This window comes from Melitaea cinxia, chromosome 13, assembly GCF_905220565.1.
Source record: "Melitaea cinxia chromosome 13, ilMelCinx1.1, whole genome shotgun sequence".
NCBI classification, from domain to species: domain Eukaryota; kingdom Metazoa; phylum Arthropoda; class Insecta; order Lepidoptera; family Nymphalidae; genus Melitaea; species Melitaea cinxia.
In genome coordinates this window covers 1,106,798-1,132,518 of record NC_059406.1, presented here as the reverse complement: position 1 = coordinate 1,132,518, position 25,721 = coordinate 1,106,798, and the positions used below count along the sequence as shown (strand labels likewise).

Sequence of the window (25,721 nt, the reverse complement as noted above, 5' to 3'; positions counted from 1 at the left end):
TTCTCGTGTCACAATGTTAGTTACAATACTGTTCCGAAACGGATGGACCGATTTTTATGAAATTTTGTATGCATATCGGGTAGGTCTGAGAATCGGTCAACGTCTATTTTTCATACTCCTAAGTTATAAAGGGACGTATGATTAAGGGGGTTAATAACATATTTGCCAAAACAACGTTTAAGGGGTCAGCTACTATTTTATAAAAATGTTTAGAAACCTGTTTGTACATTGTCATTTTCTTTGTGTATGGAGTTAACATATGTACTTTTCTGAGGACCTGTATCATCGGTTGAGGATAACGCTATTTGACGGGTGACAACAGACCAAATTTTATGATATACTATTCTTTTTGACTATCAAATTCCACTTTTTAATTAAGTAATGATAATGAGTAAATGTTTCGGCTAAAGGTTGTGGGAACGCCCATCGTGCCCACTACGGTGGATCCGCCACCGATTCGACCACCTGCTTTTAGAGTCTATTCGCAACTTGTGTGCAGGATACAGTTTGTTAACAACTGATGAAACAGGCTAAAAGCCTAATTTAAAATTGCTGTAGGTACCTTTGTTTTATCTTGATACACAATCTAAAATTGGAACGATTAAGATACTATATAAGCAAATGTACTGAAATCGCAACGTAACATTTAGTAGTCATTTTACGCACACGAGTAAAGGTCAAAACATAGAACTGAGGAAATTGCAATTGGTAAGTAAATCATAAAGCAAGAAACACAAACGCTTCTAAAAGCGACGCATCCAGCATTAAACACGGTATTTGTAAGACAATTGACTGAGGATTGGACGTGTTACCATCAAAGGGCTATCATATCTGCTATTAAAGAATAATTATCGCTTTGCATTTCCTTCGGATACAAAAATCAAAGAAATAATACACGTGTGTCGATTCCGAGACGCTGCAGCATCATTTGCTTGACAGATGGTATAAATTCAAATAGGGCTGCGTGACGTTAGTTTATTCGATATAGGTAAGTTACCATTTAGTTTTCACATTTAAAAAACTCAGTAAATGTTGATGGAAAATAACAAATATATCTTTAATATTTCGTCCATCGCTTATTTCTTAATTTATATTAAAATTTATACGCCCAAATAATGTTTTAAACGCTCTAGAATATTTTAAAATGATATATTAAAATGTATTGTTAACCTTATTTTTTAGGGTTCCGTACCCAAAGGGTAAAAACGGAACCCTATTGCTAAGACTCTGCTGTCTGTCCGTCCGTGCGTCCGTTTGTCTGTCACCAGGCTGTATCTCAAGAACCGCGATAGCTAGACAGTTGAAATTTTCACAAATTATGTATAAAAACACATATAACACAAAATAAAACAAATATAATGGGGGGCTCCCATAAAACTAACGCGACTTTTTTGCCCTTTTTTGCTCGATATCAATAAATGGTAACAAGTAGGCACTTGAAATATTCACAAAACACTTAATTGTATATTTATTTTGTTAATAATAAATAATAAAAATAAAATAATATATAGACAAAAATATTCTCCAAATATTTTACCTAGTCAGTGGTACGGAACCCTTCGTGCGCGAGTCCGACTCGCACTTGGCCGGTTTTCATTTTTAAATAATATTGTTATTATATCATTTTGTATTTTTTTTTTTAAACGCGTATCATCATAAGCAGGTATATTAAAAAAATCCCAATATTCAAATTAATTATTTTCGAAATTTTACTACAAGTAATTTGTATTTAAATTGCAAATATTTTTTTTTTGTAATATTCGATTTAAGATAATATATTCCTCTTGGTCAGAAAACAATTGAACAACGAAGGAGTCGAAGAAAGAAAGGAATGAGACAAAGGAGGACAAAAAAGAAAGGAATTAGACACTCTCCTGTCAAGTAACAACCCTATACAGCAGACGAATTAATAGGAACAGGACACATTTGAACCATCCGTCCACTAAACTTCATTAAAATTTGTAACCTTAGAAGGGTTTGTTGCGACAGGAAAATACTGAAATTTTGGTCCAATTTGTACTTTAATTTAGATAACTGACTTTTATACAAAAATACACTTTACACAATGCACTTACATACATCTTTTTCTTAATATTGGTGGATAAAATATAAATGCTGTACTGAGACAGCCCGCAAAAATCCCAATATATATTTTTTTACGAAACCACAGACTTTCTGGTAAAAAAAAAAATTAAAGCTCAATGTGCCACGCTATTCCAAAGTAGATTATAAACTACATGAAAAGGGTTTTAGGCAAAGTCTCTCAAGACTTACAGTTCATGTAACCTTTACATCAAGATCTCTACTCCTTCAAAACAATTTTTGTTAAACATTAGAAATTTTAGGTAGGTACGTAAGTTAGCTTACCATTTAGGAGTGTATACGAATTTTAATATTCATTAAAAACACGTCTCAACAAGGTCATTCATGTGTTCGTGCCCTATAAAATATGGCTATCTTCTTTTTTTAAGTGAATTGTCTCTTTCAGTCATGAGCAGAACTCTACAGGGCAAAAGAAAGAAAAAAATAAGTGTGGGATCGTTACATTTCTCAGGACAAAAACCAATCAAAAAACTAATAAGCAATGAAGTATGTAACCTTTTTGTACACAAAATTAATATAATTAGGTATATTGTTTTTGTAATTGGTATAGCTGATACCACTTATCTATTACATATATATACATATAATAAAATGGTAGGAAAGCCAAAACTGTACATTGAATATTTTTTTAAAAGAATACTTGGGGTGTGATCTACAATCGATACCGAAGCCAAAAATATAGTTTTTAGAATTTTTGTCTGTTTGTCTGTATGTACGTCCGGGATAAACTTAAAAAGTACCGCATGGATTTATTTCAAATTTGGCACGAATATTATTAAGAAGTCGGGTCAACATATAGGCTACATTTTATCATGCTATCACGTACCGGGAACGAGCAGTGAACCTTTATTTCCTCAACGCATTCTGCAACAACGTGTAATCTAACGACGCATATTTGAATGTTGTTGTTATTATGTTAATAACCATGATATATATGCTAGCTTCACACTATAAAAATCACGCAATATAAGTAACTAAGCCGATAAACATAATTAAATGAATATAAGTAGACTAGACAATTTTAAAGCAGCACCATCTATGAGATTTTTCTGTAGATATGAAATGTAAAGAAGAAACGGGTAAATGAATGTTATTTTAAAAGTTATAATCGTAGGTATTTTTGGTGCTGTATAGCGTTCACGCAGACGACGTCGCGGGCAGCAGCTAGTATTTATATATAAATGTAGAACGAGTCAAAATGTAGAGTTCCTACGTATAAAATAAAAGTATAAAACTTAATTTTTTCAAGAACAGATTATGCTACGTATAATTGCTGGAAATATAAATAGACTGGGCTCTCTACGTAACTTTCACTTAATTCTGTATAACCGTTCCGACTTTGAAACGACTTAGGGGTCATCCATTAATCAAATTATATTAAAATATTCTTTAAATACAGGTATAAACTAATTAACTTTTGGAAAATTATGCTTTGTAATGAAAAATTCCAGGCAAAGGTTGAAGAGTTTTTTGTAATAGTCCTGGCATTGTAGGCGTACAAAAGCTACGATCACCACTTACCATCAGGCCGGATATTCACCTAGTGCTGTAAAAAAGCTGTGTGGTTACGGCAGCAAATAATATAGCCACCCCCTCTCTTCGCGTGGTGTAAGAGGCGACTAAAGGATAACACAGTTCCATCTTGGAACTTTAAAAGCCGACCGATGGCGGAATAACCATTCAACTGCTGGTTTTGTAATACATCGGCCGAAGACGGACAGCAGCGTCTTCGGTGTGACAAAGCCAACCCTGCGGTCACCAACCCGCCTGACCAGCGTGGTGCCTATGGGCAACACTGAGTTCACGCCATTTTTGGAGCGAACTTGCCAATGACCAGCAGTGGACTGTGATAAGCTGAATTGTGAGTGATATTAAACGAATTACATTTGTATGTCAAATCCTAATCACCAAAATAGGTTAAGGGCAGTAAAAAAACATGCTTTATTGAAAATATTTTTTATTATTCATATAATTTTCATTTACTCGAAGCCGTACAATATAAAAACACGCCCTACGTCCAAGAATCACGATAAAATCACTATCAGTTCCCTAAGCTAAAATAAATTAAAAAATATATATTTGCAGATGTGTTCGTTTTAACCAAAACAGCATTCTAACGTGTATTATCTATTTCAACAGAATTTTTATGAAATGTTAAATTATGGAATAGTCCCAATAAATGCTATCCGTAGTTATTGGATTGTGAACGTTACTGCATATAAAAAGTAGGTATCCCTACAGTCTTAACAGCACATTCTATATATTTTTTGTTTTAGTTTAAACACACTCGTAACTTACATAACCAATTCACAATAAAAGTAAATAAAATTTCTTTCTTTCCCCGTTTAGACATTTAGGAACCTAAGAAAATACAACATTCACAAGAATTCAGGAAATCAAAATACGGTCTAATTTTATACTACGATAAGTACATTTACATATTTTTTACATAAAGATTACTCATGAGTAAAAATAAAGTAACAATTTCTTACCACATGCGTCATAAACGACAATTCTAGGAAGCAAAGAATGATGAAAAACAGCCCACACTCACATTATCGGTCGTTACCGTAAATGTATTGTCTTATTTTACATTGCATTTTATAATTATATTTATTGGCGCTGTAACTATAAGCTTATCACAATCATAACAATTATTAAATGAAATTTAAATAATAAAACTTTGTACTAATAACTTTAAAAAAGAATGAGACCGTTAACAATGAGTCATAGCTATAATTGCGAAATATTATAACTGTTAAAACGCGTCCGAATTTTAGTGTCGCAATCCCACAGAACATATATACCCGAAAGGCGCAATCATAACATAATGTATCTATTGTCTTACACAGGCATCTGCAATCCCTAAAATTGACTTAAGCACAAATGCATTTTTATAGCGAACAAAATGATTGAATATCGACGACATATTTAAGGATCTGTTTCGCCGTTTACCGTTAAAGCTATCTGAAGTATAATTAATTATTATACAGATAAAAAATTACAGTATATTTTTCTTTTTTAACAATCATTTCAGTTTATTCATGGGATATTTCTGTTAGCAATTGTGAATTCAATTGTTCTTTATGAAATGATGATAAAAAGTTCCTACTGTTAAACACTGTCAGTAACTTATATTCAGAATAAACTTTAATCATAACCGGTGAAACAGGCCATTAGTCTTATTGTTAAAAAACGAACATTTTTTGTCTCTATCACACGACTTACAAATAAAGAGATAGGTAAGCAGATAGTTTCATTGTCAAGCCCTCTATACATGTATAAACTTTAGTGTGTAGTACTAATCATTTCTTTACAATTTAAAAGATCTTATAAATAGGATAACTATACAATTACAATGGTAGTAAGAATAATTTTAATGGACGATTAAATTAAAAACAATGACCCAAATACCCTATATCCAATAACAGTCGATTTTAACCTATCTCTGATTCCGTTTACTGTAAATAGAATTGTCTGTCAGAAATTTATGTCTAAATTCTATCTCTAGTCGGCAAAAACAAACAGAACAACCTTTCATAGGTAATATGTAGTACAAATTGACAACTTCGAAATTGTTTCATTAACTGCATAACCAGTACCTTGTTAGGTATAATAGTTATTTCACTTGTTAATTTGGCAATTATTTTCTATAAATTGTACAAGTTAATTAAACAAAAATGTTTCCAGTTTGAGCTACCTGTACACTTTATTTAATCTGTAAAAATGTACATTTTGTTGAATTATTTTCTTTAAATATCTAAGAAACTATTACAAGTGTAAATAAAATGAAAGATGTATATTTTAAAACATACTTTTTTATTTAAAAACAATAACAAGCTCTTAAACTTTTTAAAAATTACATCTGAAAAACATTTCGAGGTTGTCTAGACTTTGACTTGAATTCGTAGAACTAAGCAGGCAAAATAGCGCAAGCGATACCGTATACCGTGCCATGGCAGAGTGGTGCACAAACAAATTAATTTAATACTAAAATTGCACAAAATAAAGTGCTTACATTATTTCATACTTATCTCCTAATATTTTGCAGCGCGACCATTAGCACTTATTTGAAGAGAAATATTTCAGTCACGTAATTTCATGTTACTCTAAGGTAAATGAACAAAACAAATCAAGGACTAAACATAAAAATTAATTAAAAAAAGATGACTACATAATCCTAGAAACTAACAAAAATGAATATTGGATTTTCAGAAGTACATGTGTATATAGAACAAATATGCACAAAGCGTATTTAATTTTAAAATTGAAAAACACCCACTACTTATTTCAATTTTTTTTAACCTGTGTTTATATACTGTCTGTCTGTCACCTCCAATCATTTTTTAAAAAGAACTGGCAATGTTTCAAAGCGGTATCAAATTCAGAGAAGTTGAACAAAATAGATACATATATAAAATACTAGTTGACCTGGCGAACTTCTCAGCTCCTTTTTTTTTCTTAAATATAATAATTACATAGTTATATCAAAATAAAATTCTTTCTTTCAAGTTGGATTAAACTGCACACGGTGCAAATTTTACTAAAATCGGTTAGTAGTTTATTTAGGAATCCATCGCGAACAAAAAACGTGACGCATAATTTAATATTAAGATATATATATATATACTAGCTGTGCCCGCGACTTCCGCGTGGTATTTAAAAACAAATATTGTTCAGTTCGCAAAGTTACATGATAAATAAATTTCTAAAATAAAAGTAGCCTAAGTTACTCCTTACTACATTGGCTATCTGCCAGTGAAATTCCCGTCCAAATCGGTCCAGCCGTTTCAGAGATTAGCCGGAACAAACAAACAGACAGAAAGACAAACAAAAATTGTATAAAATGCTATTTTGGTTTATTTACCGTGTATAGATTCCATATGCATTATGTAAAAAACGGTTATTTTAATATTATACACACACTCCAATTTTATTTATTTGTATAAATGTATTATTTCTATGTATGTTTAACGAACAAAAAAATATATAGCTATACCGGTCGGCTGTTACCTATAAACAGATAACCATGTGTATATTTTGTTAGATAATAAATCATACATATAATAAAAATTTTACTGGTCGCTGTGTCTACATTTAAGATATATGAGAAAAAATATTATTGGGACCTTTATCAACGCAAATAGCACCCAAAACAATGATTGCCGGAATTTTTGTGTTTGTCTGTGTGTTTTAGCACTCTAATCTCAAAAACGGCTTATCCGATTTAGATGTGGTTTTAACTAGTATAGTAGTATTTTGGCAAGCTTAACTTAAAATTTAGTGTCTGTGTCATGTCATTCGATTCATAAATAAAAAAGTTATGCCAATTTAAAGAATCACGTTGAACATGTAGTCACTATTCCACACGGACTAAGTCGAGAGCACAGCTAGTAAAAATAAAATTGTATAATTTGCCTTCCTCGTCTCTAAATTTGTGACTTTTTGACTATTTTTTTTTTAATAGGCACAAATTTACTGAAGATCAGAATCACTAATAATTACATAGGAAGTGATCTTAAAGTATATATTTTAGTAAGTGGACTGTGAATTTCAATGGAACATTTTAAAAAAACTTTACAAACTACTAAAGTTTTATTGCTTTTCTTTTTTGTTTACTGGAAAAACAATTTAAATATTGTTATTCATTCTAAGATATGTACAGATTCTATTGAAATAGAATATCACTAACAACCTTACTATAATTCACTCCTAAGTATTGCCATTACTAAAATTTACAACAATTTAAATTAATACCATCCATGTTTAGTTTAAGAACACTTCAATGGTTTTATTATAAACGATTTTAAAATACATCATGTATTTTTACAATATTACAATTTCTTTGCCGTTCAAAGATAGAATAAAACTACTTTACTTACTTTTATCTTGAAAATTTACAGTAAATGAAATTCCCGAGAAATTTACAAATTATTTAAAGGCCTACAAATGAATGAATGTGAATGATTTTATATTTATTAATAGGAAACCGAAATTTTTATCTTTCTAAAGTACATATTTACTGAATATTACATATTTATACATAATCTCGTTTAACATATATTTATAACTCTTACACTTCACTGTAGATCTGTTTCTTTCAAAATAAACTTTATATCCTTGTGTTAAGAAACAAGTTCGTCCAAAGCCTTGTCTTTGTTAAATTCATGTTTAACTAACGCTGCCGATGCCCTTGCTTCAGGAAATCCAAGATCTATTAACTCTCCCAAAATCAAAAGACATTCGATCACCTGGAATACAAGAAACATGTTCTTATTATATTTATTTTCTATTTTATTATCGGTTTTTAAGTATGTCATGTAGAGCTTAGGTAAGAAAATATTGGTTTTAAATTAAAAATCATTGATAAACATACACCATATCATATATTGTTTTAGTCATTGCTCAAGTGGGATCTATTAAAGTACTTTGTATTATTCTGACAATAAACCATAGTATATTACTACATAGTTTAATTTAAAAAAGAGAGGTCGCCTACTCGTCATCACCTATTTTGTTATAATTTTTATGTGATAAAATTTAGTAAAATTGGTGATAAAGATAAAGCAACCTCTCCTTGTAAGAGAGGAAAGATATTTATAGTAGCCAAGCGTATGTAATACTAACTGCAAAATATTTAACCAAATGTTATACTTAATTAATTTATAGTTTTAGTTGTAACTGTCTCTAATTAACTAATTTGTAAGCAAGGATAACTATAATATAAGGCTTTACATTTGAGGAATACATATGATATTCTTTTCATACACACACACATACATCAGCCTATCGTAGTCCACTGCTGGACTTAGACCTCCACAGGTTCAGGCCAAAAATGGTGTGAACTCATGTGTTTTGCCGATAGTCACCACGCTGTGCAGGCGGGTCGGTGACCGCAGGGCTGGCTTTGTCGCACCGAAGACGCTGCGCCCGTCTTCGGTCTGTGTATTTCAAAGCCAGCAATTGTATGGTTATCCCACCATCGGTTAGCTTTTTAAGTTCCAAGGTGGTAGTGGAACTGTGTTATCCCTTAGTGGCCTCTTACACCCACGGGAAGAGAGGGTGGCTATATTATTAGCTGCCATCACCACACAACCTATTCTTTCATAATACATATTATTGTAGCTAAAATATATATGTAAAATATATACAATTTAGGCAGAAAACACATTAGGAATTTCTGAAGAAATATGTTTAACTTAACAATTATCTTAGTTTTATGTTATAATGTTTAATATTAATGCCATTCATAAGTGTCTTTGTTTTGTTTATCTATATTTTATTAAGATAACCTTGTAAGACATTTAAAAAAAAAACATTAATATTTATAAAATAAAAAACTGATTAATTTATTACATTAAATAAAAAAAAAATTGATTGGGTTTTCTTGTTTTTAATATATAATAAAAGTAAAGATTACCTTTTTATCATTTTCACCCACAATACTACACACCCTGGCAACCCTGTCAATTGGAAATCCCATACCGTGGATCTTTTTACATATAGTCTGCATTTTTGGTGACAATTTTTCATATGGATTTGGTAACTTGTCTATTTTTCTTTTCCTCCTTTCATCATCTCTTTTATCACTGCTCGATGATGATCTCGGTATAATAACTGGAGCAGGACTTGGAGTATAGGAATGCTCATTTGCTCTTTGACGTGCTGATGCTAATTCTTCATTCAATTCTCTCACAATATCAGGTACACTTCTCGATCGAGACTTAACTGTGTTCTGTGAACCCACAGACTGATTGGTTTCTTGATTATTGATTTCAGGAACTAAATTGGCGTTAAATGGAGTTGCAACATACGGCAGGGGGCCTTGAGGATACGAGTAGTAGTAGGGCTGAGGTATGTACGACGAACCATTAGGAACTGGCAGTTCACTTGAACATGTCGGCATTTGGGTACCATAATAAGGTGTTGTATATGGCTGAGCAGGAACGTAATACTGGTAATTGGGCATGTAAACATTTTCCACCGGTAAATTATCACAGATAGAATCCGATTGCACATAATAGCCATTTGATGCTGGATAGTGCTGTGGGGAAGAGTATATCACACTTGGTCCCTGGATCTGCTGCTCTACATATGCGTTTGGCAAATAAGTTACACCTTCCATTTGAGCCTGAGTGGCACAATTAGCATAGCCCGGATAAACCTGATCCTGACTAAACGTCTGAGCTGGACAGCTGACCATCGAGTCCCTCTGACTCTGCAAAACCTGAGCTAATAATTCCATATCATTTATTGTCTTCAGTTCTACATTATCAAAGGGGCTTGATGTATCATTTTCAAAATCTTTATATGTTAAAGTATCAATGTTCTGACTGTATTGTTGTAATTTTGGCATTCTTGTTTGCATTTTGAATTCTTGTAAGGGATCAGGGTCGTCAAGCAAGCTACTTTGTTGGTAATTGGACTGCACTTGTATTGGCTGGAGGATGTTTAGCTGGGACTCCTGTGTGGAAGTGTGTGGGTACTCTGTATCAGTATTAATTGTTCTTTCAACATCCGGACTACTGTCTTGTTGAGGATTATCAGAGCTCTTTTCTGGTTTATCATCAGAAGATAGGGCACTTATTTCGTCAGTACTCGGGTATGATACCTCGGAAACACTTAGCTGTTTCAACTTCTCCTCGGCCTCAGCTGCAGCTATAGCATCTAATTTTTTCTGTTTTGCTTCTTCTAACAACTGTAAACGATGGCGTCTCTCATTTTTTTTCGTTTCTTTCGCACTCTTGAGTTCTTTAAGTTTAGAAAGTACATTATGTTCGAATGTGGAACAATATTTGACGACGTTAACAACACTTTGCGCTCGCAGAGTACACTCTGTAACACTATAAGGCAATTCGATTCGTGGCGGTCTTTTATACTTCTCTGATATTTTTACGGGAACACCGTCCATAAAGTCTCCGAAGTGAGACATATCAAAACACTATAACTAACGACAACAGAATAAAATAAAAACGTTTTTTTCTATATACTTTTTGCACTTTTAAGGTTACATAGTCTTCCTTCGACGTCATCACTCTCGATGTCTTATTTACCTTGAAGATTTTCAAATTAACTCCAAAAGTATAGTCTTCATTTTCGTAACAAAAAAATATTTTTTTACAAATTATTACCACACAATTTACTAAACAGTTTAATTATTTTTAATGACTGATTTGACAAAATCTATTGACATACGATGTCAATACAGAACACTCAACCAAAGTTACAAGAGGAAAAAAAACCATAGATCATGTGACAGATAATGGGATACCTTTTAACCAATATGAACAAAATTATCACAGTATCACTAAAACGTTTTTAAATTATTAAGCTTGTTGTGATGATGTAAAATACAAGTTCGAAATATAGATATATATATTTATTTATTTTATGTTCTTGTATAAAACTATCAGTAATTTAATAATTTTGAGGTTAAAAAAATTGCTGGCAAATAATGGAACGAGTAAAAACTCAGTATTTGAATTAAAAAAAAAAATCACGTGTAGACTTCATTTCAAGGTGTCAGATGTCGCTAGTTTTGCTTCCTTAAGTCATGGCGGATTTTTTCATTAATTTATAGATATACGTCCGAACTAGTGGGTAGATTAATTATAACCGGCGCCGAAATAATAAAAGGTTGATCTGTTTCACAAGGTGGAAGCCCAGCGACAAATACGTTAAACGATCTTAGATATTATTAGCGACATCAGCCATCGACATATCAAGAAAAAGACGTTTGACGGACCGTCTCGGATTTCGGTGGTGTAGTAAATAAGAAGAAAATTATATTTCGACGTCGCTACAAAAATTACGTGTATAATGACACTATAATCGACTGGAGATATCAGACGTCATCAATTTTAACAATCAGAGTAAAGGTTTGTACTGAAAAATCACATTTCTCTAGTGCTCTTTCGAATATCTAGTACTAATTGTTCGTATTCTACCGGCAGACGTCAAGGCAATATGAATGAAGGTGCCCCTATAATGTACCATGGAAACGGTGGGTTCGAAGGGCCAGGAATATATATGATACCGGGACACATCGAGAGACAGACGCACAGGCATTATCCATTAGAAATGGTGCAGGTTATGGGAGGCCTGGGTTCCAGAGGGGGCAGTTCACCGGGTCATGGAACTCCAAGGCGATGGCAGCCTCGTAAGGACCGCCATCCTAATAAGACCGACAACATGGCTTTTGGTTATGATTCAGATGACTCCAGTCTATCAAGCAATGCCTCAGGTTCACACAAATCGAGCGAAAAGGGTGAGTTCTTTTTTATTTCTATCAATGAAAAATATTATTTAGTTAGTTTGTATAAATAACTGCTTACAAAAATGACGAAGGTGTTTAGTAGCACTTAGAAATTTTAGCACATACCCTCATTTAGTTATTAATTCTCTTCACAACTAATATTTGAAATAGTTCAGATCTTATTGCATCAAGGAAAGATAGACTATATTGGATATAATTATTAAAACATTGGACTTGGAACTATACATTTGTGTAACAAATTAAGTAGCATGTTAAGAATTATATTACTGTCTTATTGTTTTTTTTAACAGTTCAACCTTCATGACCTTCAATTTGAAAGTGATTTTTTTTATTGGACTGTTTATTTTATAACTGATTGTCTATAGAATTAAACTATAATAGTTATGCAAGAAATTGTAATACTTAGTAATCTTAGATAAACTAAAAAAAAAATAAGGCATTATAACTCTTAACAATCTTATCTCATTGGTGTATTTTTAATTGTAATTTGTATTCAAGAAAACATTTAATTAGTCAAGAATAGCAAAAAAACAAATTTAAATTGATTCGCTTTAAACTGTTTTTTCTTTTGCTTTTTTTTTTGTTGATATTTATTAATTCGTCAAATGAAGAAAGACCTTGAATATCTCATAAAATTTGAGAGATAGACAATTGTATAAAATAAATAAATGAGTAATTAATAGAAAGTCTAAAAGAGAAAAGTAAATACCAAATATTTACAATCCTTTTTTTTTAAGATCATTTTTTCAGTATCAATGTAAAGCAACAAGTTATATTGACAAAAGTCCCAACAATATTTTCAGTTTGTCCATAGATATAAACTATTAATACACATGTAATCAAATCTTATTTGATTGACCTTGTCACCTGAGATGAAGTCAGATTTCATAAAAAATTAAAATCAAATCTGTTTTGACATAGTTTTACTACTGCGTAAATATTATTTGTTAATGACAAGTATTACCTGTAGCGTAGTGTGGGGAGTGCCGGGAGGGGCATGGCCCTGGGCGGTACACCAAAATAGCTAAATCACAACAATTTTTTAAATTGACAAAAAAGATAATTCCCAAGCGCATCCGCAATGTATCTAATACGTATAAATTCAATAGAATTGGGAACTTTCTCCTTCTTTCAGCAATGATGTCATAATGAAAACTGTACTTGCGATGAGTATTAAATTAATTTGGAAAAAAAAATGAAATGGTAGGGATGGCAAATTTTTGGTGGACTGACTAAAATTACTCTTTGATTTATGACATAAAATCGCCATGTTCCTGATATAGTTACTTTAAGTACATAACTCATACAAATGCAGGTAAAAATTATAATTACCTACATTTTTCTAGATTTTAAATGTTACAAACATATTGAACCGTTGAGGAATTCAAAAAGTAAAAAAAAAACTCAAGGTCCGTACATACTTGCGTTACGTGTCACGCAACTACTAACTACAAAATCTACAACTTTACCTAGATCTGCGAAATTTGTTTAACTCATTTGATATTATTACATTTTATGTGACGACTGTCATGAAGTTCTAAGAATATTCTTTATAATTACTATTATATTATTACCTTAACACTTGCATAAACATTGCTACAGTAATTATTTTAAATTCGTAACAATAACGATATTGATACGATATTATGAAACGATGAATAGGTACAAAAACTGTTCTGTTCATTTAAATTAGATGACAAGAGGACAGAAATGTGACGAAAAAGCTTACTTATTTACTAAAACTATTTTCATATCTCAATAAGTTTTCTGGGATAGTACTACATACTGTTTTACATTAATCTTAATAGTTCTACTAACAAGACGGTACTTATGACCTTAGACATTTTTAGCGACTAAGTTTATTCATCGGTGACGCATAATAGCATAGCGTAGTAAATAATATTATAATTCTTATTAATTTACTTCTCAGACGTCGATTTTCATAATTATGTTTTCGGTAGTCTCAATGATCAACATCTAATTGTCTTACTGTCGATAGATTTTTGGAGCCCGGTTTCCTATATTGAAAAGGCTTCGTTATCGCAGACTTTCAATTTTGAAAACGATAAATTTAAAATGTAACGGCTCGTGAGCAAAACGAGCCGTTTTTGAAGGTAGAATCCAGACGAGACAATTTACGTCGAAGTGATATCAACATTCTATCCCTAGTAAATAAAATAAGGGATGCATTGAGAACGTCTGTATGTTATTTAAATTGTCCTAATATTGAAAAAGAAAAATATTACTATTTTCAGTTTGGTGTGGTTAAATTTTGCTTAATAATTATTGTGATAATATTTAAATATTGATTGATGGATTAAACAGGCTATACATGTTTGGAATGAGAATATTCTGGAAATTTAATTATACTTTACATCAAAACTACAAATGAATTTTGGTTGGGGGGGGGTCCAAAACCTTACCAAATACCAACCCCCTCCGGAGAGGGGGTTATGTTGCTAAAAACGTCACGTGAAATTTTAACGATCAATGTCCAGTATGTTATATTAAAAAAAAAAAACTATTAATTCTTCTTACTAAGTGTTTAATGTCGAACATGTGTTCGAAATTCAAAAGTTCGTTTTTGTCACGTTTTCGAATAAAGGAACCGGTCCTAAGAGTAAACAGAAACGTTGCAATGCATAGGAACATATCTGGGGTTAATATTATTATTAGTTTATGAACATGACTAATACAACTGCGTAAAACGCGTTATCCAAGACGGTAAATACCTAATGATAAAATACGCTACATAATATACTGAGTGAAACTAACAAAATATTACGTTGAATACGTACGTAGGTATCAAAACCTGCATTTGTTCAATTGCAAAATGTTAACGCAAGATGTGACTACAAAATTAGTCTATTATTCAAGTTATATCTATGGATTTTTTTCGAAATACATAAAGGCTTTTCAGTAAGACCACATTATAAAGCTTTCCGTGTAAAAATCACAAAGGTAATGTCTAAAATTGACAAAGTGGTAGCTTTTTTCTACTGACTTTTCATTTATTCCACTGTATATGATATTCTTGTTATAAATGTGTTTGATATATATTTATTAGAAAATTAGAAATTTAATCCACAGTAATATATTTTATCAGATTATTACAAGTGTCTATTGTTTACTGCGCTTAAAAATACTTTTACAGTATTCAAGTTCAAATATATTTATCCTCAAGTTGGCGAGGGTAAATTTATCTCTAAAAGAGATCCCTACCCTTTCACTCATGGCAGTGAATGATGGTGTTTTCGCTAGACACAGTAGTGCAATAGAAAAAAAAATGTAATCAAGCTTTAAGAAGTAAGTTTGTCTTATATATAAAATATGTATATATATAATATCTTAGGCGAAGGTAGTCGTGATCGCGAAGTGGGGACGGTATCCCGCGAATGGCGCGGTCGCGGTCGCCGAGACCAGCGGCAGCGCCGTATTGCTCCGGAGCGATACCTGAGCGCTGCGTACCCCTTTCAAGTCAAATTCACACCAGACGATCTCCTCAACGGTAAGTACTAGAAGAGAACCTCGACTAGAAGATGAATAAAAACTCTTGACTTTGCGTATAAGTTCCTATATTTCAAAGCTGTATTGTAGATCCCGTAGTTGTTGGTAATTGATTGGTACTAATGGTCGCCCAGTGGTCGAAAATCGACCATAATTAAAAATTTAAATAAAAAAAAAATAAAACAATGAAAATAAAGAACCTTTTTAAAAAAAAAAAAATTTGACTACAGACTGTCAATCAACAAAAGAGATATGATTGTGTGTTTGTGTCGAACACATGGTAGTGTGTGTAATGTTTTTTTTTTATTGATTTAATATATTTTTATGCATAATTAAAAAAAATATTAGCACTCTGCACTCCTCTATATAAACCTATGTGTACGAAATTTCATACTACTTCGTCCGCGCAATTTTTGTAAAAAGGGGTACAAAGTTTTTGCTTCACGTATTAATGTTTAGATTATTGCGCAAGAGTATTTAATCTATAATAGTATAATATCTTGGACATTATTCGGACCAAAAAAAATATATAATTTTTCTTAAGTTGTGTAATGTATGTAATATTATCGCACCCCTTGGTATGTATTCATTGTAAGAATTGATTTATCCTAGTAGCTGACCTACATTTTTACTGCGTTTTTGAAGTTGAGAAATTCCTTATTGAAATCAGATTGTCTTTCACTGGCTTTATAGTATTATTTTGAATTACATGGGCCAAGTATTTCACAGAGTTAGATGCACATGTGCATTTTTGAAACTTTAATCTAAACCTCTTTGTCTTAATTGCTTCCAACAGCTGTATTAAGCGATGTATATGTTTATCATCTGAGAATGTTAGGATATCGTCTATATAATTTACTGTACAATCTGTTAGTTTGTATTACCTTAGTATGTTACTCAATATTCATTGGAAGATTGTTGGTGCGGTTTCCAGACCTATCAGTAATTAAGTCCTTCGGAAATGTTCTTCATGTGTTACAACGACTGTCTTTTTTTCTATTACTCCTAATAGAATAGACCAAAATTCTGAACTCGAAATAAAGTTACTCAATCGTCTATGCTTGGTTATGCTCTTCATAAGCGAAATTGTCTATTTATAACATATCTTTTGGACTGTGAAGGCTAGCAAATAAAACAAACTTGCTTTCATCCGAAAACAAATGTTATATTGTTTACAGTACATAACTAAATTACGTTATAAACCTAAAAAGACCTGAAAACATTACCTAAACACGTACCTGAAAACAATGAAACTACATTATAAGTTTATTATTCTCCCTCCTTCACAGTTCCTTACTTATTTTTTTAACTATTTAACTTTTTAAGTTATAAAATTAAAATTTTCATACACGTCTAATTTGTTTTTTTTTTTTTTTTATAACTTAAAGACTAAAGCCATAGATAACAAATAAACATAATTTAAAAAAATACTGGCTGTACTTGCTTTACTATATATGAAATAATTTGAAATGAATTGTCCAAATCAGTGCGTGAGGAGTATGTAAGGTCAAATCCGCAGTATCTCTATTTATTTTTAAGGTTAATTTTCATCTCGAAATGTCAATGCCTTAATAAAATTAATACAGCCAGAGAGTACAAGTTGAGTCAATCGAATAATCTTACTTCTTACTAGCCCGCGACTTTGTCTGCGTGGAATTTAACAAAAAAGTTAAATTCAGTTCGCAGATTTAAAAATAGATTTTTTAAATAAAAGTAGCCTAAGTTACTCCTTATTACATCAGCTATCTACCAGTGATAGTCACGTCAAAATCGGTCCAGCCGTTTCAGAGATTATCCGGAAAAACAGACTGACAGACAGACAAAAATGTAAAAAATATTATTTTGGTATATGTACCGGGTATATATCCATATGCATAGAGAAAAAAAAACGGTTATTTTAATATTACAAACAGACACTCCAATTTTATTTATTTTTATGTATAGATATCATAAATACTTCAATGAAAATGTGACTGCATCTATTATTAACGATTACGTGTATTACGTCATTATATACCCATACTCGTACATATTGTCAAGTGCTGCGTTGCCGCATACGTGTACCAATATCACCATATTACTGAGATGTATCGAGTTGAACAGCAGTTCACAGAACGCTACTGAAACGTCGTAGATATATTTTACATAAATCCTTATTTGTTTTTAGTATATAAGTATATCGTGATATTTCGTTCTGTAATTTATAGAATTTAGATAATTTACGAGGTACCTTTATTTTACGATATTCGATTTTCTCCATATTTTGCACTTTGTTCCGAATTGAGTTGCTTGGTCAACGATGAATCAAGGACTAATGATCCAATTACAAAAACTTGATAAATAGTATACTGATCGTGGATTACTTGACATGTTAAAATTATAACGCCACCTACCCTCGTCTAATATTTTTTTATTCCGCGAACTTGAAAACCCACCTTCGTAGTTGTATATTTGTGCTTTATCATATGATTCGCGTTGCAATTTGCATTCGCTTGCAAATGATTCGCGTTATAGGTGATCCCAAAACTCCCTTTGTAGCACTCGCTACGGTTGTCACAAGCCCAGGTGCACGAAACGAGAGGGGTCACGGTAATTATTTTGATAGTTGAACGGAAATGTTTATAAAAAGACGAACAATTATAAGAAACGGATGTGAAGAAATGACAAAACATTATAGAAATGAGAGCGTGCAAATCTTTTTACTGACAATCTAATATATAAAATTCTCGTGTCGCGGTGTTTGTAGTTAAACTCCTCCGAAACGGCTTAACTGATTCTCATGAAATTTTGTGTGCATATTGAGTAGGTCTGAGAATCGAACATCTATTTTTCATACCCCTCGATTATAAGGGGGGGGGGGGGGGGGGGGTTGAAGGTAAGATAAAATATGAAATTTTGTGTGCATATCGGGTAGGTCTGAGAATCGGCCAACATCTATTTTTCATACAGCTAAGTTATAGGCTACTAGTGTGATTAAAATCGTATATATTTATTTAAAGGTTTTGATTCAAAGGGATATTACCTACTTAGTCAGATATTTTAATCTTCGAACTCTGCGCTGAATCATTATTTTAATGACATTATTATCTGCCAAACCCAATTAATATTTAAAGGCAAGAGTTTCGTGCACGAAATAAAAATTCATTCAAATTACGTATATGTATCTTTAACATAACATAATTACTTCTTGAGTGTATCCCTATACAAAATCCGTTGCGTAGTTTTAACCCTCCGTTGGTCGCGTGGGGTCTTTGAAAGCCCAGGTGTTACAGAAATGTAAAATTTTAACATTTAAAACCATCTCAGCGATTCAATATTTTGGGTACCCTCCTAATTTGGATTATACTTGCTGCGTATACCCATTAACTTCAATTCGTGCGTAAGTGCCGTGAGATAACAAGCGTGTTTTGTGCGTACGGGCTTTGAAAGACCCCACGCGACTAACCGCGTAAGTAAAATTTAATTGATTTTTTTAGATTAGATTTTATTTGTAACATATTTTTATGTATTTTTTTGTTATTTTAAAATTTTATTAACTGGTAAAATGGATGAAGAATAACAACGTCATATATCAAGCTGGTTAGATGATGAAAATAACGATGTTTACGGTGGTAGTAATGATGAAGATGGTGAAGGCAGTATATATCCGGATAAAAGGAGTAAGCATAAAACTGATTCTGAGCAGAAATGTGAAGATGAATCTACAGAATAACATGAGGTATCTCCGGACAAACTGCTTGAGAATTGGGAATCTTTGCGTGAGCATCGTCAGGTTCTGGAATTGTTGGACGAACAGCATGTGTTTTTGGAATCGAATAAACAACACATACATTTGAAAAGTTCGTATAGAGATGATAATGAAGAGCCATTGATAAATATATCGTCACAAAAGTTTTTCATCGTCAAAAAGAGGGAGAGAAATGGGACCTACGAAATAAGTTGCAAATTGATTGATAAATTGCAGTGACATAAAAAAAATTGAGGAAGACACCTTTTCATTCATCGTCCAAGATCAACAGATCGAAAATTCAAATCTGTTTGCCATTATTGTAAGGGTAACATATGCCTAACACGTATTAAAACGGTCTACACCGACTGTGTCCAAAAAGATAATCGGTAAAAAAATGACTGACTTCAATTGGTAAAAGTTTATGTTTTTTTTTGTTGGTGTTTTCCAAATTTTACGTAACTGTCTTTGTTATTTTAGTGTTATTGTATATATATTTATTAAAAGGAGAAATTCCTGCATTTAGTTACATTAAAACATTTTTTTTTGTGATTGTGATCTCAAGGAGAGAAATTTAGGTTCATACTTTTAGATTGTAAGTTGAAGGCAGAAATAAAAGAATATTTTACGTAACTCGTTGTAGTTATATTGTAATTAGGTTAATTACCAATAATTTGCTAAGATAGTTAAGAAAATTTAATTAGATAGTTGTTTTTTAGGCTGTTTATTTTTGGGGTCTTGAGAGACCCCACGCGACCAACCGCGTAAACAAAAAATGCGCGACCGACCGAGGGTTAAAAATCTAAGCATACAGACAGCGGGAAGCGACTTTGTTTTATACTCTGTAATGAAATAATAATAAAAAATTAAATTGTTTTGAAATCGTCAGAAGTATGAAGTCTATAAATTATACAGGATCAAAATGGGACACCCTGTCTCAAGAGATCTGGGACAAGTTCGTCAAGTCACAACAGACAGAAGAGACGTTTCGGAAAAAGATGAACTTGTGGCGATATTTGTACGTCACTATCAAGGTGTGTGTTTTAAACTAAATATAAATGTATAATACTAAATGCAATGTAAATGTGTATCAACCAAATGTAGTATTTTTGTGGAACTCCAATCCTCATTTAAAATTGAAGTTTGAAACTTGGAGATGCTTAAAATTCTTAAAACATTTATATGCCAGTAATTTCAATAATTTATTCATTTTGATTAATAGCTGACAGCTGACAGCTGACAATAGTGCCCAAATTGCACGACTGATTTTGCCAATGTTCTATGCCAGTATAATCAAAATAAATTTGCTTGTTTCGGAGGGTAGTCGGAAAAAATTAAAGATAATGATAGTTTCAAGACATCCATCCTTATATTTTTTTTGACACTTTATTTTTCATAAATTTTATCGACAGTCGATATTCCCCCGTTACGGGTTGTACGTGGTCGGCTCCACAATGTCCGGCTTCGGGCTAGACTCATCAGATATGGACCTTTGTCTATACGTGCGTCCGGTGGCCGATTTAGAGCCTCGTGCTCACGCTCTACTTCATCTCAATTACATCCTCAACTACATCAAGAGCTTCGACCCTAGTAAGTATATATTAAATAAACATACACATACGTGTTACACTTCAGTAGGGCACAGCTAGATATTCCTTGCTCAAAATCTGGAGCAGCCCGTCTGGGGAAGAACCTCCATTTTACAAAAAGAAGATCACAGCTAAATAGTGTTTCGGGTAGTGTTTGTGTTCCTTTAGAGGCCAGAGCTCCTAGAAGCTGGTTTTCAGACAAAATTCGGTCACCTTTCTATCAATTGGATCATCTTCGATGTTGATTGATAAAAATTGATTTCGTTATAATTGTTTCCTTTTTTTCTTAATCCCTTAGCTAGAGTTTAAGGCCGTGTCATTTTACCTTTTAAAAGATTAAAATTTAAAAAAACGATGAAATATGGTGTATCTCATTCAAAAGCCTAAAACTTAACTTTAGACAAATTGTCTAGTTATTAAGACGCCTATATTCTTATTTTTTTTTTAATTTTAATTATTTTATTTATTTATAGACCATCAACAAAGTATACACCATATTTCAAGTACATCATACAATAACAGTAAAGTTTGAGTGTAACTTTAATTATAGGTGATAAGTTCATTAAACTTTACTAACATACACTAATAACATACATAAATAACATACACATGGCTAGAACTTAAGATAGTTTTTACTAATTTTTGTTAATAATAAAAAATTTTGTAAATCCAATTTGGGTTACACATATAACTGACTACCTCAAATGATATCGTCCCGCAAACATGCACAAATTATTAAATTATTTCAGAGCAAAATATTATTTCTTATAAATAACGGAAAGACTTCAAGATAAGATATCTGTAGATCTCATGTACACATGTTGCTATTAATCTAATACGTAGTAATACTATACTACAATGAACCCTCCTACCTCGGTCTCGTCATTAAAATTTGACATTATATTCTTCAATATTCTACTTAAAGGGGGAAAGAAATCTTTTTGAAGAATTTAAAACTGTTCATGATAAGATGTAGATGTGACGACTGTCGCAAAAGTTAGAACGCAGTGACGACGTAAACAGGGGATTTACTTCTTTGTAATATGCAAAGAGATAAAAGTATTGATAGGCGCTTATACTCTAATATTATTATATTTATCCAAATTTATTTATACCAGTCTAATTTTCATATACAATATTTTATCTTCATTATAATTGCTTTTATCAACAATACTGTCTTTTTTTGTTTCTGTTGATATATTCGCAGGTGCGGAGCTGATCCAGGCGAAGGTTCCCATATTAAAATTTCGGGATGAACGAAATGGGCTTCAAGTGGACCTGAATTGTAACAATGTCGTCGGCATCCGGAACACAAACCTTCTCTACTGCTATTCTAGAAGTTAGTGCTACAATTATTAATGGTTGTTTATAATTTGTTTTAATTGTAATAACACATTACTAGACTAAAATTATCATCCTTATCAAGGAAACATCTGTAGCGTCGGGCTTGACCTATAAAATGAAGCGATTATGTTTGTCATGGTTTTTTTTTATACTCATCATTACAGCCTATACAGTCCACTGCTGGACATAGGCCTCCACAAGTTCACGCCAAAAACAACGTGAACTCATGTGTTTTGCCCATAGTCACCACGTTGGGCAGGCCGGTTGGTGACCGCAGGGCTGGCTTTGTCGCACCGAAGACGCTGCTGCCCGTCTTCGGCCTGTGTATTTCAAAGCCAGCAGTTGGATGGTTATCCCGCCACCGGTCGGCTTTTTAAGTTCCAAGGTGGTAGCGGAACTGTGTTATCCCTTAGTCGCCTCTTACGACACCAACGGAAAGAGAGGGGGTGGCTATATTCTTTAGTACCGTAGCCACACAGTACAGTTTTTTTTATACTGTTACAGTATAATACCAAAATATGTTATGTGAGCTTTAAATTAAATAAAGAAAAATCGCTTTTCCGCAGTGGACTGGCGCGTGCGGCCGCTGGTGGCGATCACGAAGCTGTGGGCGCGCGCGCACCGCATCAACGACGCGCGGCGCCGCACGCTCTCCTCCTACGCGCTCACGCTCATGGTGCTGCACTTCCTGCAGTGTGAGTGACGGCACGCCTGTATGTGACGCCAGGCTCCTGCAGTGTGTGACCCCACGTTCTCGCTGTGTGTGGTGCCACGCACCTACAGTATGTGACACCACGCCCCTGCAGTGTGACGCCACACCCCGCATTGTGTGACGCCACACCCCGCATTGTGTGACGCCACACCCCGCATTGTGTGACGCCACACCCCGCATTGTGTGACGCCAAACCCCGCATTGTGTGACGCCACACCCGCATTGTGTGACGCCACACCCCGCAGTGTTTGACGCCACGCCTCTGCTGTGTTTGACGTCACGCCTCTGTATTGGGTGACGCCACACGCCGCAGTGTGTCTCGCCACACGCCGCAGCGTGTCTCGCCACACCCCGCAGTGTGACGCCACGCCTCTGCAGTGTGTGACGTCACGCCTCTGTACTGTGTGATGCCGCACATCTTCAGTGTGACGCCACACCTCGCAGTGTGTGGCGCTACAGCCCGCAGTGTGCCACACCGGCAGTGTGTGCCGTCACCCCGCAGTGTGACGGCACCCCGCGGTGTGACGCAACACCCGCGGTGTGACGCCACACCCGCAGTGTGGCGCCACCCCGCGTGTGGCGCCCCGCAGTGCCCTGACGAGCGCGTGTCGCAGGCGGCGCCAGCCCGGCGGTGCTGCCGCGCGCGTGCGAGGCGGCGCGCCCGCGCCCGCACAACCGCTGCACGCTCGGCGAGCTCTTTCTGCAGATGCTCAAGTACTACGCCGAGTTCCCGTGAGTGATCGCTGATCAATAAATAAATAACCACTTGTCAGATATAGTTTTCACTTCTGATAATGTATATGTTACCTTACAAATATATCATTGTATGTGTCGGTCAATTCAGCGTATCGCACTCCACTGTTGGACATAGGCCTCTACAAGTTCGCGCCAAAATGGCGTGAACTCGTGTGTTTTGCCCATAGTCACCGCGCTGGGCAGGCGGGTTGGTGACCGTAGGGCTGTTTTCGTCGCACCAGAGACGCTGCTGCCCGTCTTCGGACTGTATATTTCAAAGTTGGATGGTTATCCCGCCATCGGTCGGCTTTTTAAGTTTCAAGATGGTCGTGGAACTATATTATCTGTTAGTCGCCTCTTACGACACCCACGGGAAGAGAGGAGGTGGCTATATTCTTTAATACCGTAATTACACAGTGTTGTGACCACACACAGATTGTGTGTATATGTTATGGATATTTATTTTTATACGACTAAGTCGACAAACAAGGGTACGGCTTACCTAATGGTAAGCAATTACCGTAGCTTAAAGACGCCTGCAACATTAGAAGCATCGCAAGCGCGTCCTGCCCCCAACTCCCTCTAGGGACTCTAGTCACCTCACTCGCCACAGGAACACAATACTGCTTGAAAATATGATTTAGCTGTGGACTTCCGTTCGGTCGAGGTAGCAGTACCCCCGTGCGCCTCGACCTAGCGCAAGTCCACAGCGCTCACCAGCGCCGCCGCACTCCGCAGCTACGAGCAGATGGCGGTGTCGGTGCGCGCGGCGCGGCGCGTGCCGCTGTGGGAGTGCCGCGCGCGCGCCGCCGCCGCGCCCGCGCACGACCCGCACTCCTGGAAGCTGCTGTGCGTCGAGGGTGAGACACATCGTAACATCTACTGCTTTCGAGCGAAGCGACTATTTGGTAAACGAGTGTACGGTCCACGTGATGGTGAACGGTTACTACCTCGGTGTAGTCTACACGGCTGCAACACCAGAAGCATCGCAAGCCCATTACGGACTCTACCCACGGCCCTCCCGAGGAACTCTGGCCACCTCACGCGCCACAGGAACGCAACTCTTATTATTATTATTTAGCTGAGATCTCATTGTTGATATGGCAAATTTCCAGAACCGTTCGACCTGACAAACACGGCGCGCACCGTGTACGACCCGGAGACGTTCGAGAAGATCGTGAACACGTTCCGGGAGAGTCACGCGCGCCTCACCGCCGGCCTGCGCCTGCAGGACGCCTGGCCGCAGCGATGATGGCCCTCGCGCGCCGTGACGTGACGTGACGTGACGCGGCGCGGCGTGACGCGACGTGACGCGGCGTGCCGCGGCGCGACGTGACGGGGCGCGGCTGGCCCACGGCCCCGGGGACTGTGCTCAGTGACTGTGCGAGTGCGAGGTCGTGACATTCGTTTAAAAGTTACCCCACGTTTCCTCAACACCAAAGTGATGTCCGAAATTCTCGTGCCATTATTAGAGAACATTGTCTATATAGAGGCTGTATTTATTATAACATAAGGACCGGTGCGGTATGCGCATCGATTATGTAAATATAGGTGAAGGTCGTCTGTAGAGATTCGACGGTACACGAAGATATGCGCACCGAAATTGTCCGCTTTCGAACGATATATTTTAAAAGAAAATAAACAGAGTGAAATTTATATTGAAGATGTCGCTCGAGTGAATGCTATATGGTAACTGATGTAGGATACAGTCCCAAGTAGAGCCAGTAA

The 25,721-nt window shown here is 34.9% G+C and overlaps 2 protein-coding genes across 2 annotated transcripts; one reads left to right on the top strand and one right to left on the bottom strand.

Moving 5' to 3' along the window:
- Window positions 1-7,684: 7,684 nt before the first annotated feature.
- Window positions 7,685-11,336, bottom strand: LOC123659023. Its single transcript, XM_045594304.1, has 2 exons — window positions 9,524-11,336; window positions 7,685-8,354 (listed from the first exon to the last, which is right to left on the bottom strand). Exons 1-2 carry the CDS (start codon window positions 11,033-11,035, stop codon window positions 8,229-8,231), a joined length of 1,638 nt encoding a protein of 545 aa, XP_045450260.1. The 5' UTR covers window positions 11,036-11,336; the 3' UTR covers window positions 7,685-8,228.
- A 705-nt stretch (window positions 11,337-12,041) lies between these two features.
- LOC123659063 (poly(A) RNA polymerase gld-2 homolog A-like) lies at window positions 12,042-25,245 on the top strand. The gene is made up of 9 exons (XM_045594332.1): window positions 12,042-12,370; window positions 15,732-15,887; window positions 20,529-20,647; window positions 21,026-21,203; window positions 22,410-22,541; window positions 23,113-23,241; window positions 23,873-23,990; window positions 24,732-24,853; window positions 25,109-25,245. Exons 1-9 carry the CDS (start codon window positions 12,070-12,072, stop codon window positions 25,243-25,245), a joined length of 1,392 nt encoding a protein of 463 aa, XP_045450288.1. The 5' UTR covers window positions 12,042-12,069.
- Window positions 25,246-25,721: the final 476 nt, after the last annotated feature.

What these genes read in the sequence shown, in the direction of transcription:
- LOC123659023 (XM_045594304.1), bottom strand. Translation starts at nt 11,035, where the DNA reads ATGTCTCACTTCGGAGACTTTATGGACGGTGTTCCCGTAAAAATATCA. An exon ending in TGGGTGAAAATGATAAAAAG is followed by an intron (nt 8,355 to 9,523) that starts GTAATCTTTACT and finishes CTTGTATTCCAG; the next exon opens with GTGATCGAATGTCTTTTGAT.
- LOC123659063 (XM_045594332.1), top strand. Translation starts at nt 12,070, where the DNA reads ATGAATGAAGGTGCCCCTATAATGTACCATGGAAACGGTGGGTTCGAA. An exon ending in TCTCTACTGCTATTCTAGAA is followed by an intron (nt 22,542 to 23,112) that starts GTTAGTGCTACA and finishes GCTTTTCCGCAG; the next exon opens with TGGACTGGCGCGTGCGGCCG. An exon ending in AAGTACTACGCCGAGTTCCC is followed by an intron (nt 23,991 to 24,731) that starts GTGAGTGATCGC and finishes CGCACTCCGCAG; the next exon opens with CTACGAGCAGATGGCGGTGT.